We start from the raw sequence: 19,236 nt of genomic DNA, 5'->3' as shown, positions 1-19,236 counted from the left end.
TTACAGGGAAAGAAAAGGTTGGCCCTGGTCTTGTTTCCTGTGGGAACCCACATGTGTTGGTGCGATCTTCACCTACAGGATGGTGATTACCTGCCTTGGCAGGTCCAGGTCCTGGGAGTCTGCTGCAGTCCTTGGTTTATTTTGTTACTCCGCCAGAGAGAGTGACCCTCAATGAGCTACACTCCCAAGAGCACATTAGAGTAAGCATACGAATACGAGCTGGCTGAGACTGCAAAGGGAAGCTAAAACCAGTTGCCTGGCTTCTGGGCATTGTCAGTGCAAGGCATGCTAGGGTGGGGCAGCTCAGGTCACAGGGTGTCCACTGAGTGCTGGCCTAGAGGTTGGGCCCGCGAAGGCCTGGCAGTGGTGGCGCACGCCTTTAATCCCAGCACTCGGGAGGCAGAGGCAGGTGGATCTCTTGAGTTCGAGGCCAGCCTGGTCTACAGAGGAGTTCCACGAAAGGTGCCAAAGCTACACAGAAACCCTGTCTCAAAACAAAAAAAGGATGTGAATCTCAAAAAAAGGATGTGAAACTTGGTACCGCTGCCCAAACATGGGGAGCACGGGGGTGGATAGGATGGGGGATACTGGACAACACTGCTGTGTCAGCCCAGTATGTCAACATACAAGGGGCTGACTACCATATCATTGCACTGTGGTAGAGACTCAGGATTTTCAGGGTAAGCAGTCACGTGAGCAGGAAAATGACCCCAACACAACTTAAGTCCAGGAAGTGGGGCCTAGGTCCTCGCCGTTGGGCTGACATCCTGCTTAGCCACACCCCTAGGCTGCTTCTCACTTGTGGAGACTGAGTCTTGCCAAACTGCCCAAGCTGGCACTAGGAATTCACTCTACAGTCAGGGAGGCTTTGCACTCCAGATCCTTGCTGTGTACACCAGTGACTTCCATGTCAGCTGCTTCCCACCTCAGGTCACCGAAGCATCTTTTCCACTTGCATCTCAGATCTAAGCAGTCAGATTCACCTTTCCTGAAGAACAGCACTGGAATCTCAGAACAGTAACCCAAAGCTTTCCACAGAAGACTGTGGAGCAGGCAAGAGCACAACTAAAACCAAGAGGAAGCTGGGACTCCTCTTGAGAGGCTGAAGGCAGGACTGCTGTGAATTTGAGCCACCCCGGGGTATGTGCTAAGAGCCTATCCGTAAAAATTAAACTTAAAAATAGAGAATTGGGGAAGGAGGGAGACCCACCAATCAAGAGTCCAGTTACACTTGCAACTCTTAAATACAGGTATATTTTTTTCATCTCTGAACACACTCCAATCACACGCCTTCTGCCCTCCCCCTCCAAACGCAAACCAAGAAAGGCCTCAGGCCAGACACAGCACGTGAGGGGCACGTGAGGGGCCCGCCCATTCACAGAAGCTGGGGCAGGAAAAGCTTGCAGGCAGAAAGGCCTCGAGGTACATGTGGGGCTTCAAGAAGCCAGTTGGCTCCTTGTTTCTAGATCAGGAAAGGGGACCGGGGTGCAGCACAGTGACAAGACTCCCGATTTGGCCACTGGGAGCCAGAGCCCAGCCGTTTCACAGTAGGCTGGGCAGTTGTGGGGTTGACAGCCATTCTGTCCTCAACAGAGGCATTTCCTGGAGGGGACACCGGACCAAGGGGAAGAATAACCTCTGGTTCAACTCTGCATGCTCCCTTGAAGAAATGAACATGACATCCGGGGAGACCAACCTTGCAGCCTGTCCGGGCATCCCAGTTGTAGGTTGAAATGGAGGACCATAAACATTCTGACCTTTGCTTTGCTGGATTTTGAGGCAGCCTTTCATGTTGCCCAGCCTAGCCATGAACTAACTCCCTATGCAGCAGATGACCTTAAACTCCTGGCCATTATACCTCTACCTACTGAGTGCTGGAATTACAGATGTGCACCACCACACCAGGTTTAGGGGGTGCTAGAGCTAAATCCCAGGGCTTCGGGCATGCTAGGCAAGCACTGACAACTGAGCTACCTTTCCGGCCCCATATTCAACTATGTTAACCCCTGAGGTGTCCTAACTCTGAACTTGGCTGTCCCAGTTGCAGGGAGGCCACACAGATTCTAACATGAGGTGGTTCTGAGGGCAGGCCTGTGCATAGCATCCTCTGTATGGCTGTAGGATCAAACGAAGCCGCAGCCTGGAAAACAATACACCAGGTGTCCTAAAACCTCTGGCATTGAAGAACAAAGGCAGATTCCTGGCCTCTGGGACCCAATCTAAGCCAGAGCTTAAAGAATGTGTTCTGCAATTCGAGAAAGGCACAGCGGAGTGGAGTGTGGGGACTCCCAAGATCGGAGCCGAAGGGATGGAGTGTCTGAACTGGGCTATGGACCACACTGGTAGGGGTCCCACTCGGTCTGGAGTGGTGCTTGGGCACCCTCCCATCTGTATAGGCCCCCAGGAGGGACACAGGACAGGCAGGGAGCCGGGGAGAGAGGCTTAGTTGCGCTCCTCGCCCACGGAACTGGTAGGACTCAGGGGCTCGGAGGGCGTGCTGAGTGAGCTGGAGGGTCCAGTATCCACTGAGTTGCTTCTCTTGCTTCCGCCAGTGGAGGACGAACAGGAGGCCCGGCGTGGCCACTCTGGTGCTCGGATGTTGCGGCGGTCCTTGGCAGCCTCTTCTTCCTCATCATAGCGCTCACCGTCTTCCCCCAGGGGTCCATCCCGGGGCTCTTCCTCATCCTCACTCTGGTGTGGGCTGGAGTGTCGAGACAGTGAGGGCGAAGGCGGCACGGAGGCTGGCCGTGGGTAACGGTAGCCCTGGGTCTGCATGCCCCGGAGCAGGCACAAAACAGAGCGAATGGATGCCATGTAAGTCCCTAGAGGTGTCCACCAACCAACCCAAATCAGTCCCAAATCAGCCCGTCCCTGCCCGGCATTGGTCCCCGCTTCACTTACGGCATCTACCTCATGGGGCTCATAGGTGAAATGATCTGGAAAGGCCTTGGCCAGAGCCATGTGGCGTGCAGACATGTAGTACTGGGCAGAAAGAAGGGCAAAACGTGTCAAAGACAGAGGTTACACTCAAGCTAGTGGCAGATAAATCCCAGCCACTTTTTGAGACAGGGTTTCTCTGTGTCGTTTTGGTGCCTGTCCTAGATCTTGCTCTGCAGTCCAGGCTGGCCTCGAACTCACAGAGATCCGCCCGGCTCTGCCTCCTAAGAGCTGGGATTGATTAAAGGCGTGCGCCACCACGCCAGTCCATCTCCAGCTCTAGCCCATTTGGGTGACTCCAGCAGTCTCTCATTCTGGTCCTGCTACATGTCCCCTTCCCTCTGCACAGGGACACTGGAGCCTTTAGATACAGCAGTCAGATGGCTACAGAACCAGAGGAGGCTAAGGAAAGAGAAGTGTGTCATACCCGGCCCAGGTACTTCCAATCCAGCAGGTCTGAGAGCCGCTCTGTGCGGTTCCGCTGGATGATGCGCTGTCTCCGGCTCTGCTGACAGAAGCTGTAGAGGAAGGAGGTGAGCTGGGAGCACGAATCATCCAGACTGCGGAACCTCCGATCCAGAATGTATATGCCTACAGAGGCAGAGATCAGGGTTTGTCAAAAAAAAAAAAAGGTCTGAGTTGTGGGCCAGGCCCCCCATGCTGTCTTCCGTTTGCACTGACCATAAGCTGAGGGATCTGCGATGTGCTCCTCCATAAAGCAGCCAAAGCCAGAGAGGTTGGTGGAGATGCTGGGGATGCCCATGACTGTGCACTCCGCTGTAGGGCCAAGAATGGGAAATGCAAACTCAACTGCTCTCTCCAGCCTGCTCCGCAAGAGATGCCTCCACACTGCCACCTGCTGGCAACTGAGCCAAGCGTACGCCCACTGCACCCGCAAGGGTGCTGAGGGCCCCCCCACATTTCTTTTTTTTTTTTTTTTTTTTTTTTTTTTTTTTTTTGGTTTTTCGAGACAGGGTTTCTCTGTGTAGCTTTGCTCCTTTCCTGGAACTCACTTGGTAGCCCAGGCTGGCCTCGAACTCACAGAGATCCGCCTGGCTCTGCCTCCCGAGTGCTGGGATTAAAGGCGTGCGCCACCACCGCCCGGCTCCCCCCCCACATTTCTAGAAGAGAAGCTAAGAGACTCAGAAAAGTGAATCTGTGAAAAAGTCCGTGATGAAGAGGATATTTATTTATGGAACACTAGCGCTGGGCTCACATAAAGAACTTTACTTAACCGTGGGGCGATGGTGGCGCACGCCTTTAATCCCTGCTCTCGGGAGGCGGAGGCAGGCCTGGTCTACAGGGAGAGTTCCAGGGCAGCTGTTACACAGAGAAACCCTGTCTCAAAATAAATAGATAGACAGACAGACAGACAGATAGAACTTTACTTAACCACAACAACATTAAGATACTGTGTGTGAGCCGGGCGGTGGTGGTATATGCCTTTAATCCCAGCACTCGGGAGGCAGAGCCAGGCGGATCTCTGTGAGTTCGAGGCCAGCCTGGGCTACCAAGTGAGTCCCAGGAAAGGTGCAAAGCTACACAGAGAAACCCTGTCTTGAAAAACCAAAAAAATAAAAAAATAAACAAACAAATAAATAAATAAATAAGTAAATAAAATAAAATCTTTAAAAAAAAAAAAAGATACTGTGTGTGTGTGTGTCTGTGTGTGCCAAAGTATAAGCTTTGGATTATCACATGGTCGTAGGTTGGTAGTTTTGAAATTTTTTTATTTTTTATGTGTATGGGTGTTTTGCCCACATGTATGTAGTGCCTGCAGAGGCCAAAAGAAAATGTTGGATCCCCTGGAATCCAACTAGGATTTGAATCTAAGTCCTCTATTTTATTTTATTTTTGGTTTTCTTGAGACAGGAACTCACTATGTAGACCAGGCTGTCCTCAAACTCACAGAGATATGCCTGCTTCTGCCCCCGAGGGCTGGGATTGTATACACCACTACTTCCTCGCTTGGTCAGTGTTTTTAATTGATGAGCCATCTCTCCAGGCCCTATTGTTTGAGACAGGGTCGCATGTAGCCCAGGATGGCCCTGATCTCACCAGGTAGCCAAGGATGACCTTGAACTCCTAATCCTCCTGCCTCTGCATCCCATTAGTTAGCATTACAGATATACATGCTAGCTGCTGGTTAGTGGTTTGCTTTTGAGGGTCTTACTGTGGAGCCCAGGCAGGCCTTGAAATGATGACTCTTCTGCCTCAGCTTTCCCAGTGTGCTACCACACCCAGCTCACAGTCTGTTTCCACTAGAGGTAAGAAAGATCTCAGAGTGAGATATAATGGCAGTCAGTGATCCCAAGGCTCAGGGAGCTAAGGCAAGGACTGCCATGAGTTCAAGCCTAGGCAACAGAGATCCCATGATAGGGCAATGTGATGACTTTCAAGCCCGGGCCTGCTGATGCGCCCCCACAGAAGGAGGGGGTGGGGCATTACACCTCTCTGGAGATTCTAGCCACTCCTGCCAACATCTCCTCCCAGATCTATGGAATCCTGCTCCAGCTTTCCTCGGTCTTGTGGTCTTAGGAGGTCCTACAGCTAGAGTGTGGGGGGAGGCCCCATCTCGGCAGTCACGGAGAGGGTAAGACTTACTCTGTGATATACCTGCTTTAGAGCTGCCCACACACCTTTGAGTAACCCCTCACCCAAGCTCTGTAAGGAAGAGAAATAATAATTCACTGTGTATGTGTGAGAGAGACAGATACATAGACACAGACAGACACAGAAACACACATACACACACGCAGATTTGATGAACATGCCTATAATACACTAAAAAGATAGAGGTAGGAAGGTCAAGAGTTCAAGGCCATCCTCAGATACATGTGAGCTTGAGGCCAGCTTGGGTTTCACAAAACCCTGCCTAAAAAACAAAAATAAGCTGGGCAGTGGTGGCGCACGCCTTTAATCCCAGCACTCGGGAGGCAGAGCCAGGCGGATCTCTGTGAGTTCGAGGCCAGCCTGGTCTACAAAGCGAGATCCAGGACAGGCACCAAAACTACACAGAGAAACCCTGTCTCGAAAAAAACCAAACCAAACCAAAAAATAAATAAATAAACAAAAAAACCCCCCATAGTCTCCTCCCCAATGAGGGCTAATTATAACCCAACTCAGAGCTCAGGACTGAAGAGAGGTGTGGAGAGGAAGTTAAAAGGCGTTGGGGACCAGGGGAGGAAGTTCAGCTGGTAGAATGCTTGCCTGGCAAGCACAAAGCTCTAGTTCTAACAGCCACCACTCTCAAAACAGAACGCAGTGGTGCAGGCTGGTAACCCCAGCACTCTGGAAGTGGAAGCAAGACAATCAGGAATTCAAGGCCAGCCTTGGCCACACAGCAAGTCTGCAAGCACTGGGAACAGTCTTGCTCATCAGCAGCTCACGGCTCTGAGGGATTACACACCCGCAAACTGGAGATGAGGTTATTAGTGACAACCACTGGGAATGAACACCAGTCGTCTAGTCCTGAGCCCCGTCGACTTCTGTGTCTCAGCAATGTACATGGGGACAGGATGGGCTGTTACCATCGCCCCTCAACTGAGGAGCCTTGTTGCAGGTTCATTGCAGACCCCAGCGTCCGGCCACCCTCACGTCTGCACTCACCAGGCGTGTAGCCCCAGGGCTCATAGTAGGAGGGGAAGACCCCAAGGTGACAGCCACGGACAAACTCTTCATAGTCCACTGGGAGGAGAGGGCTTGTGGAAGAGAGGAACTCTGGGTGAAAAATCACCTGGCAATGGAAGAAAAGGGCTTAGCTACTTCCTAAATACCCAGAGAGGGGACACTACTCTAAACATACACAGCAAAGTGGACAACAAGCCAAAGAACTTAATTCAGTTGGCCTCAGAAGTCAGGGTTCTTTCTAAATAGCGCATATGGTGGTTTGAATAAAAATGGCCCCCACAGGCTCATAGGGAGTGACACTATTAGGAGGTGTGGCCTTGTTGGAGGAAGTGTGTCACTGGGGGCAGGCTTTGAGATCTCAGAAGCTCAAGCCAGGCTAGTGGCTCACTCTCTTCCTGCTGTCTGCGGACCCTGATGTAGAACTCTCATCTACCTCTCCAGTACCATGTCTGCCTGCATGGCTCTATGATTCCCACTATGATAATAATGGACTAAACCTTTGAACTGTAAGCCAGCCCAATTAAATGTTCTCCCTTATAAGAACTCCTGTGACCATGGTGTCTCTTCACAGCAATGGAAACCCTAAGACAGGACAGTTGATAAACTACAGAGACAAGAAGCATGATGCCCAAGGATAACCCTTTCCCCTGGCACACCCACCCAACCACCCAACCCAACCATGGGCCAGCCCTCACCTTCACACGGTCAGCACTACTGTTGAAAAGGCCAATTCGGCGAATAGTGGTCAGGATGGGGTCTGAGGAGTCATCTAGCATGTTGTGGGTGCACACCGGGGGGAAAGACTGCCGCTGTAGAAATCACAAGTAGGGGCGGGGGGGGGGGGTGTCAAGGGAGAGACAGGCCATTTGCTGCTTGCTCCTGGGCCATGACAACACCAGGGTTCTGAAGACGCTACCAACAGAGGTCAACAAATTCCAGACTAGAACCCAGCCTTTTCCTTTCAACTATTTTGAGCAAAAACAAAATGACAAAAAATCCAGCTAAACCGAGACAGAGCTGATGTTAAGGCACTCCGCAGATTATGAGGAAGTGTCTGTATTCTGTTATATACCTTCATCTGTCCTTAAAGGAACCCTAAGGAACCTTGATAAGATGGATACAACCACGTGACTTTACCACCATCTTGGTTGATGTGACCATGTAACATCAACCAGGATGGCAGCAGGATGCTGGCCCTGCCCCCCTACCCCCCAAAAAAAGGAAACCCCAAGGAAATTAGACACTCCCAGTCAAGCCGTCCAGTGGATCACTTCTCGGTCTCTTGGCTAAGATCAAGTGAGGCAGTCAAGTGGACCGCTGTGTCCATTTGAGAGCAAGGTGTAAGGCAGCTGGGAGTTGTAGTTTTCTTATGAAAATTCATCCCCCGCCCCTAGGAGTCACAGCTGCAACACAAAGATAGATTGACAGGAAACCCTAGACCTTTCTACCCTGAAGAGTTCTTTGCAACTGTTACATCATCTCATTAAAGGGCACACACATTGGTGGTGTATGAGGGCCACAAACTCCAACTCCAAGCAGCCCCACATTAGCGATATTCATGTATGAAGCAGCTGCCTCACTTCAGAAATATTTTATCCAAAAGTGCATCCTACCTCAGTAGTGCATGTTAGCTGTCTAGATTCCCCAAACTCAGCCTCACCAATGCTGACTACAGGCACCAAAGTCCCTTGACCCCTGGAAATGAAAGAACTCTAACTCCCAGAAGCCTTGGGGGCAAAGGAAGTCAGTCAGTACAGTGCAAAATGAAGTTCTCATTTTGTGGGCCACATCTTTCTAATGTTTCCCATCCATTTAATTCCCACCCGAGGAATCAGAGGGTTCTGTGGGAAGTAAGACACAGCCACATGGTGATGCACGCCTTTAATACTAGCACTCCAAAGGTAGAAACAGGCAGAGCTCTGAGTTTGGGGCCAGCCTGGTCTATACAGAGAGATCCAGGATAGCCCAGGGCTAAGCAGAGAAAACTACTCTTCAAATACAAAACAAAATCCACCACCAATACCACCAACAAAGATTTATCTTGGGCTATCTCAGCCTACTAAGTAGCCCTTCCTTGCCTCCTGTCTCTGACCTAATAAGAGCCATGACTAACAGATAAAAGCTTTTGGGAGGTATCAACTTAGTGAAACTCTAGTTTTCACCAGCTAAGACTAGAAATGTCACAGACAGCACCTTAGGCCTATGATGTCCCCTTAGCTGAGATGCCCCCTTTGCTGCACCCCTCTTAACCTGAGGTCTCCACCAATGTATTTTAAAAAATACCTTTCATTATTACTTTCTTTGTTCTGTTATCATAAATAGTCAAAAAATTGTTATTATGCTGGTCCCTGGTGCTCCAGGTGACCTGAGTCTGTGTTCCTGGTCCATGGTCATGCTTGGCTCCAGGATAAACTCTGTCTATTTCTGTTTCTCTCTTTTTTGGTTTTTTGAGACAGGGTTTTCTCTAGCTGTTCTGGAACTCACCCTGTAGACCAACTTGGCCTCGAATTCAGAAACCCACCTGCCTCTACCTCCTGAGTGCCGGGATTAAAGGTGTACACCACCATCACCACCGGGCCAGAATAAACACTCTTGTTCCCTTTGATGTGGAGGTTGTGTTTTAACAATGACATTTCTGTTGACCTCAGAATTGGACCCTTTATAAAGGGCCACGCAAGAAAGCAGAACTCCCAGAAACCTTTGAGGCAAGAGGCCCCAGGAAATGCTGGGAATGGCCAGCACTCTTCTCGGGCTGCTGGCCGTACCTGAGTGGCAAAGATGGCCCTCTTCATCATAGTGAAGTCCTCCTTGTCCAGCATCTTGTTCATGTCTGGGAGGTTCCCCCTGCAAGGGACGGGGACACATTTGAGAGTGAAGTGATGGGACAGGTCACATTACCAATAATGGGAAGAGAGCCAGGGCTGGGCACTCACACTAGTAAGGATTCGTAAAGCTTCCTCCCGAATTTCTCCTTAACTGTATTGGCTGTGTCCCTGGAGGGGAGAGAGAAAAAACACCACATACACACCAACTACTATTTACTGTCAGGCTCTGGAGCAACAGAGAAACTGAGGTCTGGGTAGAGAAGCCATGCCCTGGGGGGACTTCAAATTGGAGGAAGGGGCCGGGAGAATGCTTGAGTTCCTTGAGATGTGTCACCGAGGACAGGTGGCCTTTCCTCTCTGGCTTCAGTGACTCATCTATGAGATGAGTGTAAAAATAGCATCAACTTCAGGGGTTGCAGAGAGCCTGGGAGGTCAAGAGAAAGCCCAGCCACTGAGCCTTCCAGAATGGCAGCTATTATTAGGATTCGCATGAATCTTGGACAGTGACACTAGGCCCTGTTTTATAAACAAGAGGAGGAATAATATTCTGAGAGAGGAACATCTTGGCACACACGTTCGGAAAAGACTATCACCCTACTGTCTCATGACTTACAACCCTCCCAGGGCTGCAGCCCACGTCCTCGCTGGGACACGCTGACCCAGCCACCCTGGACCCCTCTCCTCTTTCCCCTCTGTCCTCTACCTGCCCCCTCCATGCCCTGGAAGCCTGGCGCTTAGTATGACCTTGGACCTCTGACCCTCCTGCCACCCCTTCCCAAGGGCTGGGATTAGAGAAATGGAGCACCACGGCCGGCACTCTTCCAACTGAGCTGTATTCCGACCTCCTCCTCGCTTCTCAAACATGCTTAGAACAGTGCCCACCACATGCAGATACTCAGAGACTGGTGGACAATGAACGGATGGCTTCCAGAGAGCAGGAAACAGGCTCGGTGAGGAGGCAGTGGCCACGCTAAATAACAAGGAAGGCCACAGCTGGTGGCAGGGCAGAAACTTTACTGTGGATGATCTGCCCCGGATCATGTGCTCACACTTGTCCCGCCGGGCCACATGCTTTAAGTGCTGACGTCACCAGGAATGGGTGTGGCATCCTGATCATGTCAGAGATAGCCACAAAGAGATAAGCCCAAGGACACAGTAGGTATGGACCCACAGGGTCTGGCCAAGGACTGCTCACCACAGCTGTTTGCGCACAGCTTGGCCCTTCAGGGTTTCCACGTTGAAGTTGTTGGTCCGGGCCGGCATGATGAAGAAGGCAACGACAGTTTGCTCACTGCCATTCACCTGGGACAAGGAGCACAGAGATGTCAGGATGCTGGACTCAACCATGCCATCGCTGCTAGGAATTATGGGACTTCGGATCTCCTTTTTTTTATAACAATATAAGGAGATTAAAATCAAAGTTTCCTGCATAGGTAGGTGCTTTAACCACTGAGCCACACCCCAGCCCCTCACTGGGGGATTCTAGGCAGGGGCTCTACCACTGAGCCATGCTCCAGCCCCTCACTGGGGGATTCTAGGCAGGGGCTCTACCACTGAGCCACACCCCAGCCCCTCGCTGGGGGAATCTAGGCAGGGCCTCTACCACTGAGCCATGGTCCCAGCTCTGTTTTTATTTTGATACAGGGTCTCAAAACTGCCCAGGTTGATCTTGAATTCATTGTGTAAAAAAAGAGCTGACTTTGGATTTTTGATCCTTCTGCTTCAGGGTCCCCCTCGTCGCACGCCCCCCCTCCATCCCAGGTATTGGTATAATAGCATGTGCCACCAGACCTGACTTCTGATCTTTCTGGGTTCCTATGCTCTGCTCCTACCCAAGGGTTTCCATAACCACCTGGTAGGTCTCTGCTCTCCCCGGCTCCCTGGCTAGGCACACATTTTTCTCCTTTAGCTCCCCCTCCATGGACCAGGCCTTACTCTGAGCAGATAGTTGAGCCGGGCCAAGGCTTCCAGGAACACATCAGCTCCCTTGTTGGAGAACTCGTAACGGCCAGCAATAAAGAAATACAAAGTCTTATCTAAGTTGAAGTCCAGGTGCCTAAAAATAAGTCACAGGAAGAGTGAGGCAAGCTCCCAACCCTGCTCTGAAAACTACAAACCCCAGAAGCCACAGGGCTAAAGCATTTTTTACAATGCACAGGTAACAGAGGGATACATGCAAGTTGTAGGATTTCCGCCTTAGATGGGTATTTACCCATCTCATAGCTCTAGATATCAAGAACGTAATGGAGAACATAGCTGTCCCAGGACTGAAGGACCAAGGAATCCAAACCTTCACCCTCTCCCTGAGATATGGGAGTCTTCTTTCCCCAGAGCTAGGGTCCCGAGTCCAGCCCTCCTCTATCAGATCCAGGAGTCTCAACCCCTGGCCTCCTCTCTTAGCCATCTGGCTCACATACCCATAAAAATGGCCACGCACAAACTCCTGGATTCGGGCTTTGCTCTGAGCATGAAGGTTCTGGAATTCGTGCATAGCAGAGAACTTCTTCACGTTCAACCCATTAGGGGTCACAATATCTAGGATTCGGGGAGAAGGGCCAAGTTTCATTCTTCATTCTGATCAAAGTCATCGATGCCTACGGGAAGGGAAAGCAACTTCCCCGTTGTCCCCACGGCCCCTTCGTGAGCTCAGCTCCGTGTGACTGATCCAGCTCTGACACTTGAGCCTTTTTCACTCTATTTTACTTTTTGGATTTATTCCTTTTCTTTTGTGTGTATTGGTGTTTTGCCTGCTTGTACAGCTGTGCACCACATGTGGCTATGTTGCCTGCTAAGGCCAGAAGAGGGTGTCAGATCTGGAAGTGGAATTACAGGCAGTTGTAAGCCACCACGTGGGTGCTGGGGATTGAACCTGGGTCCTCCAGAAGAGTAACCAGTGTCCATATACTTGGGAGCACGCACACATGCACACAGACACAGACACACAATTGAATAAAAAAATAAATGTTTTTAAAAACTCTATGCAGGGAGGAAATGGCTGAGCCCCTAAAGGAAGCATGAAGATAGACAGTGTATTGTGGCCAAGCGTGAGGGAGCGTGCTAATAATCCCAACACTGTGGAAACTGAGGCACTTCAGTAACTGAACCCTCAGTCTAAGACTACCCCAGAGAGCCGGGCAGTGGTGGCGCACGCCTTTAATCCCAGCACTCGGGAGGCAGAGGCAGGCGGATCTCTGTGAGTTCGAGGCCAGCCTGGTCTACAGAGCAAGTTCCAGGACAGGCACCAAAACTACACAGAGAAACCCTGTCTCAAAAAACCAAAAACAAGAAAAAAAAAAAAAAAAGAAAAGAAAAGAAAAAGACTACCCCAGAGTACATAAGTGAGACCTTGGCTGAAGAAAGAAAATAAAAGAGAAAGAGAAGGTATATCTTGGGAGAAGTGGACCAGTGGTATTTTTAGTTCCTAATTCAGAGTGGGAGAAGGACAGATGAAAAGCCACACCTCCCAGAGTCCCTGAGTACATCAGATCCCCACATGGTCATCCATCTGTAGGAGTTGAGGTACTGACAGTTATGCTTATGAAAATACTAACTTAACATTTTATAAAAAAGAGGTCCCAAATCAAACCCACAGCACTCAATGAAAGCTGGGCATGGTTAAGTATGCCCGTAACCCCGGCATTGGGGATGAGGGGGAAGATAGGTCGATCCTGGGAGCTTAAATAGCCTCAGCAAGATGGAAAACTCCAGGTTCAATGAGAGACCCCGCCTTATTAAAGGTGTGGGGAGGAACAGCTCAGCAGCCAAGGCAGCCTACTGCTCTTGTAGCAGCTACTTCGGGCGGTCAACAGAGCCTGTAACTCTATCTGAAGGTCAGGACCCAAGTCCTCTTCTACCCTCCGTGAACACACACATGCACACGCACATGCACACGTGGGTGCACATACCCCCCCATATATACAAAAGTAAAAATAACATAAACCTCTAAAAAGTAGGTAGATAGTCACAGAGAGGACACCTGCCACTCTCCTCTGGTCTCGACAAATACAGGCATGGAAATATAAACTGGTATGCACACACACACACACACACACACACACACACACACTTACAACAAACCAACAAAAAAAGTACAAGCCACATCAGGACCTAGGGCAAAGTTGAGGAGCATATGGAGCAGGAAGAGCAAACCTAATTCCAACCTTACTTTATTCAAAAATAAAGCCCAGTGTATTTGCATTTCTTTCAGAAGATCGGCATATATTAGCCACTTGTGAAATGAGAAAGAAGAAACTATAGTTCCTATTACCCTTCAGGACACAGAGCCAGCCAGCTTCATTTACAAGTTAACCATCTCAAGCCAGGGCTTAGGAGAGTTGACGTTCTGTTCTCCGTGGCTCGGCATGTTCCCTTACCTCATCCACGCGGAGGGACCACAGCTCAGACCCTACCTGGCTTCCTCTTGAGGAGGTGCTGAGCCTCAATGGCGGTGATCTGGGACACAGTGGTGAAGACGTGAGCACAGTGGGCAGCCGCACGCTCCATGCAGTAACGGTGATAGATCTGCCTCTCGCCTGCTTCCTTGTCCACATTGAACTGGGCAGGAAGGGAGGGAAGTCAGGGTCGAGGACTGCACAGGACTGGGCTGAGCCCCAGGACTGCACTAACGTCCTGAGGGAGACGGACTGGCAGCTGGACTCTGAGAACAGGGTCTGGGCTGTTCTTTGGGTTTGAGGGAGGGGGGCCAGGGGCTGCCCTGTGTCTGCTGGCGGAAGGGCCGGGAGCCTGGGCTCTACGGAGCGTGACTCTGCCAGAGCTTTGGGCTGTCATGTAATACTTGTGTCTCCCATGCTTCCAGCTCACATTCTCCAGGTTGTTGTAGAAGTCCACGGCACCAGCACACAGATAGCGGCCCAGCAGTGTGGCATGGGTGGTGAAGATGGTTGCCACTGGCAATCGCCGGGCACGGCACAGACACAGACCAACGCCTGCCAACCATTCATGGAAGTGGGCAACCACGTACGGCTTCTCTTCGCTCTGGGCCAGGAACTATGGGGAAAGAGGGACAGGGTCACTGTGTTTCCACATGGCACAGAGGAACCAGCAATCCCCAGCACGGACGGACTAGGAATCAGGGGAGAGGTGACCACTGACATTGTGCACACAGCAGGCAGCACTTGCAGAGACAAGGCATTAAACTCAAGTTAGGTCAACCAGCTGACCTCATCCTCAGAAGTTGTCTGTTTGTTTACCAATGTCTGAATCCTAGCAAGGTGGAACTGGAAGGACCAACATGTCCATGTCCCCAAGTCCTGCTCACAATTCCAGGACACTTGGTATTTCAATCAGGGGTAGTAAAATTTTATGGGTAAAAAACAGGACCAAACGTCCAGAATTCTTTGAACCAAGTAGCTCCTGTTTGTCCTAGGGCATTGTAGCTAAGTTTCCTAAAACTTTTTTTTTTTTTTTTTTTTTTTTTTGTAGGGGCGTTTCAAGACAGGGTTTCTCTGTGTAGCTTTGGAGCCTGTCCTGGAACTCACTCTGTAGACCAGGCTGGCCTCGAACTCGCAGAGATCCACCTGCCTCTGCCCTCAAGTGCTGGCATTAAAGGTGTGCACCACCACCGCCCCGCTAGTTTCCTAAAACTTTTAAAAACTCTAGGATAGGGGAGTGGTGGAGCAGCCCAGATTCCTGGTTCTGAAACCAACTCAAGATCCGTAAGCACCAAGAGTCCCCTCCAAGTGCTCAGATGCACTCAATATCAACTAGACAGCAACTCCCAGAATTCCTGTGAACCAGCCTGCTACTGACAGGACCCCCTGGAGGCAATGCCTTGGTGTGTTTACACCTGGAAGATTAGAGAAAATGAAGCTGAGGTTGGCTCTTCTGGGCTCTGAGAAAAGAAGCTAGACTCCTGGGCACTCATGTCCCCCAAACCAGAGTCGACCCTTGGATTAAAAACCCACAATTCCAAGAATGCCCAGGGGAGGCCCACCCTCTGGCCCACGAGGGAAGGATGAGAGTCTGAAGTCTGGGTAGAGAGCACTGATGAGGTGGGGTCTGTAGCAGGGCCTACCTCACCCAGGAACCAGGTGGTGAGGAAGCCAAACAGGACAGCGTCATTGGCCTCACGGTCGTACCAGGGCACCCCGATGTTGCAGGTGTCCCAAAGCTCCCCCTTCCAGCGCTCCAGGGCCCAGGCTGAGGCCCCCACATCCAGGAGCACCACTAGGGGTCCCCCCTCGATCAGCCAACGCCCAAAATACACCTGAGAGAGAGGCAGAGGGAGGTTCAGACAAGCCAGCCTTATGTCTCACCCACTGCCTTATCCCGAGCCTGGTCCTGAGCTCAGCCAGCTCACGCTCCCTAGCCTCATTTGTGCCCGACAGAATTGCAGCCCGACACTTTCTCCTCGATCTCCGGTTCTGTAATCTGTAGTCACACGTCTAACAACTTTCCTACCCATCGCCACGTTCCTAAAACTCGATGTCCCTCTGTCCCAACCCAGCTTGGTCCTGCCAGAGTCTCACTGGGGTAACCCTCCCCCCCCCAGCTGTTGTCTGCCCTTTTGCTGGGAGGGGTCTATTATTAGGAACAGCTGCCCTAGGGGAGGGATGTGGCCGCTCTGGGGTCCCGTAGGGACATGGTCTGGCCTGACTGGATGCTGGAGCCCACCCCGCCCTGCACCTGTCTGTCTTCCAGTCCCTAATTTTGTGACTTCCGCCTCTCATGGCCTCTCCCCAGGGGACAGACACACCTCTTTAGGCTTTCTCCTTCTCACCTGCCCTCTCTTTGTTTTTCTCTTTATGGCCCTCATCTGTCTTCCTTCCCTCCTTCCTTCCTTCCTTCCTTCCTCCTTCCTTCCTTCCTTCCTTCCTTCCTTCCTTCCTTCCTTCCTTCCTTCCTTCCTTTCTTTCTTTCTTGTTTTTCAGGACAGGGTTTCTCTGTGCAGCTTTGGCTGTCCTGGAACTCTCTCTGTAGACCAGGCTAGCCTCAAACTCACAGAGATCTTCCTGTCTCTGTCTCCTGAGTGCTTCTCGTAAGAGTGAACACGGGGACCGTGCTCCGCAGGGGCTCTACCACTGAGCCCCACCCCTAGTCCCTCATTGGGGGTTCTAGGCAGGGGAATCTATCCCTGAGCCCCACCCCTAGTCCCTCATTGGGGGTTCTAGGCAGGGGAATCTATCCCTGAGCCCCACCCCTAGTCCCTCATTGGGGGTTCTAGGCAGGGGAATCTATCCCTGAGCCCCACCCCAGCCTCCTGTCATTAGTCCCTGGATCGGCTCCCTCAGACTGGATTCCCCGTCTCTCCTCTTTTCGTCAATAGTCCACCTTTTTGCCTGTCGGGCTGTTGTTCTTTATTTTATTCATTTACTTTGAGACAGTATCTTGTTATGGTCCAGAGTGCTGGGATTACACATAACACCTGGTTCTGGCTATCTTGCTGTCTAGCTCCAGCTTGTTTCTACCCTGAGGGTCTGAGTAGCCTAAATCCACCTGCATTCCATCTGACGTTTCACAGACATCTGGTACCCACTGGCCTTCCTCACCAGATCCCATACCTGTCTATCACTTTCTTGCCTAGGTCTGCTGGGAAAGCGCTACCCACTGTATCCATGCCTTCCGGTTTCCACTCTACTGTCTGTTGCTAGGCCCCTGCTGGCAGGTCATGTCCGCCCATTCCGACCGCCCCAGCCCCCACCCACCCCCATAGGCTGTGTCCCACCTTACAGCCCTTGCTGTTCATGGAGTCCAGAGTCCTCTTCAGTTCAGGCGTTGGGGGCTCCAGCAGCTCCACCTGGGTCCTCACACCCTGCTCCGTGTACGGTCCCACTAGGTAGTAGTTGTCACCCCATTCATCCCCTGTCACCTTCGCCTTCGTCTGCAGCACAGTGTAGATGCCGCCCACTGTGGGCCAAAGTGCAAAGGACAGACAACCCCACCATTGGTCCATAGCTTTGAGACCTGCCTGCGGGATGACGGGACAGAAGACCAGCAGGAGCCCAAGCTTGGGAATCAGAGGAGGTAGGGGCTGGGGCTTGCTTGGGTCATGGAGAGCAGACCGGAGGGCAGCCCTCCTGGGTCTAGTGGAGAAAGGATGTGGAGGAGGAGCAGGCCCCAGTTAGAATCCTGGTCCTGGGACAGGAAGGGCTCCTAGTCTGAGGGAATTAGGAGCTGGGAAAACAAGGATCGGAGACCCACGTTCTCTCTCTGGTTTTTTGTTGTTGTTGTTGTTTGTTTGTTTTAGTTTGGTTTTTCGAGACAGGGTTTCTCTTGTAGTTTTGGTGCCTGTCCTGGATCTCGCTCTGTAGACCATGCTGGCCTCAAACTCACAGAGATCTACATGGCTCTGCCTCCTGAGTGCTGGGACTAAAGGCGTGCGCCACCGCCCTGCTAACCCAGGTTCTAAACTCCCAACTTTCAGATGCACTGGGAAGAATGGTACATGGCCCCATTTAGCTTCCCACAGTTATCTAAAGGAACCTGGAATTAACATTCCTCACCTCCAGGGCCCTTGACTATGCTCACTCAGGGCTGGGCCCTGCCCCTCCTGTGACCCCACCTCAGATTTAGGAATCTGGGTCTTCAGCTTCTTCATCTGGAACCAGCACCCTGGCAGTACACAGTCCTGAGTCTGCCAGCTCCCACCATGCTCAGAAACTCAGTCTTTTTCTCCCCCAAGATTCAGAAAACGAAAACTCAGACCCACACAGCCCAGCTCCTGGGGATTCCAACCCAGCCTCCTCACGAGCAAGAAGGCAGTGGTCCTAGACCCCCATACACCCAACTGGGGGCTGTGGGTTCCTCCCATGCCAGCATGCAAGTGACCTGGGCCATAGGGAGACACCACTCCTCTTAGGAAGCCATGGCTCGAGCCCTGGGCTCCTTCACAGCTCGGCATTCAAGTTCCCAACTCTTTCCTACCTTGGATCTAAGAATTCTAGCCCCACCCCCCCCAATCTTTACACTACAGTGGTCAGGTCCGCCATGCTCCCTGAAGAATTCATGAATCCCAACTTTTAGGAGCAGCTCTTTCTAGTCCACAGTCACATCCTCTGGACCATAGACCCAAAAGCTCCAGTGCCCCCCAGGGTTACATACATCAGCTCTTCCCCTTTTAGATCCCAGGTCTCTCGGCCCTCGAAAACCTCCCTCCAAGACCCAGGAATCTTTCTCTGAGTGCCTTCTCCCCTAGATCGCAGGACCTGAAGCCTCCTTCCATCTTAAGAGTAGTCTCTTGTCCCTTCCCCCCAGGGCCTAGGACGCCTACTCACAGAAGGACACAGAAGTCACAGGCGCTTTTCACAGGACCCAAGCGTCCCCCCACGGCAGCTCTGTGTCCGTATGAATCAGAGTTTTGGGCCCCCATCCTCGACTGCCCTTCTCGGTCAAGGGACCGAGGCTAGCGTTCTCACCCTTGTTGGCCACCTCCCAGGCCACCTCGAAAAGCACTGTGTTCTCCGGATCGAACTCATCTTCCCAGTCTTCCAGTCCTGGAAGCGAGGACATAGAGAGACTGCGGCTGAGAGGCATGGCTGCTACGAGCGGGGCACTTCGAGCCCCAAAAATGGAAACCAGAGAGACCGGCTGGGGATGCACCAGACTTGGTGTCCGGCCAGGTTAGCGGGTGTCCCACGGGAAGCTTGCAAAGCACTCCGCTTCCTATTGCACGACCGCACCCCCGCCCCGGAGCGCTTCTACTCAGGTAGGCAGCGCGGCGACACTGAGTGGGGCGGACAGCTGCAGTGAAGCCTTGCGGCCGCCAGGAGGCACTGCCCGCCCTGCTGGCCTAGCACGATTGGTCCGCGTCTGGGGGACGGGGACTGCGGCGTCTTCTTATTGGCGGATGGGATCCAGTTTCTCTGGCCAGACCCTCCCGGGAACT

At 51.8% G+C, this 19,236-nt stretch overlaps 1 protein-coding gene across 2 annotated transcripts; it reads right to left on the bottom strand.

Annotated features, from left to right (window-relative positions):
• Nucleotides 1–1,235: 1,235 nt before the first annotated feature.
• Nucleotides 1,236–19,075, bottom strand: Gys1 (glycogen synthase 1). 2 transcript variants are annotated; one of them, XM_059279077.1, is made up of 16 exons: nucleotides 18,767–19,075; nucleotides 17,077–17,258; nucleotides 15,427–15,618; nucleotides 14,214–14,399; nucleotides 13,802–13,946; nucleotides 11,810–11,927; nucleotides 11,328–11,448; nucleotides 10,588–10,694; nucleotides 9,501–9,560; nucleotides 9,333–9,411; nucleotides 7,263–7,376; nucleotides 6,547–6,673; nucleotides 3,619–3,714; nucleotides 3,365–3,528; nucleotides 2,902–2,982; nucleotides 1,236–2,769 (listed from the first exon to the last, which is right to left on the bottom strand). In XM_059279077.1, the coding sequence occupies exons 1-16, from the start codon at nucleotides 18,882–18,884 to the stop codon at nucleotides 2,443–2,445; spliced, it is 2,217 nt and encodes a 738-aa protein (XP_059135060.1). In that variant the 5' UTR covers nucleotides 18,885–19,075; the 3' UTR covers nucleotides 1,236–2,442. The 2 variants fall into 2 exon arrangements, with proteins under 2 accessions (XP_059135060.1, XP_059135070.1); XM_059279087.1 differs by having other exon boundaries at nucleotides 2,911–2,982.
• Nucleotides 19,076–19,236: the final 161 nt, after the last annotated feature.

Source organism: Peromyscus eremicus, chromosome 1 (genome assembly GCF_949786415.1).
Source record: "Peromyscus eremicus chromosome 1, PerEre_H2_v1, whole genome shotgun sequence".
Classification (NCBI taxonomy): domain Eukaryota; kingdom Metazoa; phylum Chordata; class Mammalia; order Rodentia; family Cricetidae; genus Peromyscus; species Peromyscus eremicus.
This window is presented reverse-complemented; position numbering and strand designations above follow the sequence as displayed.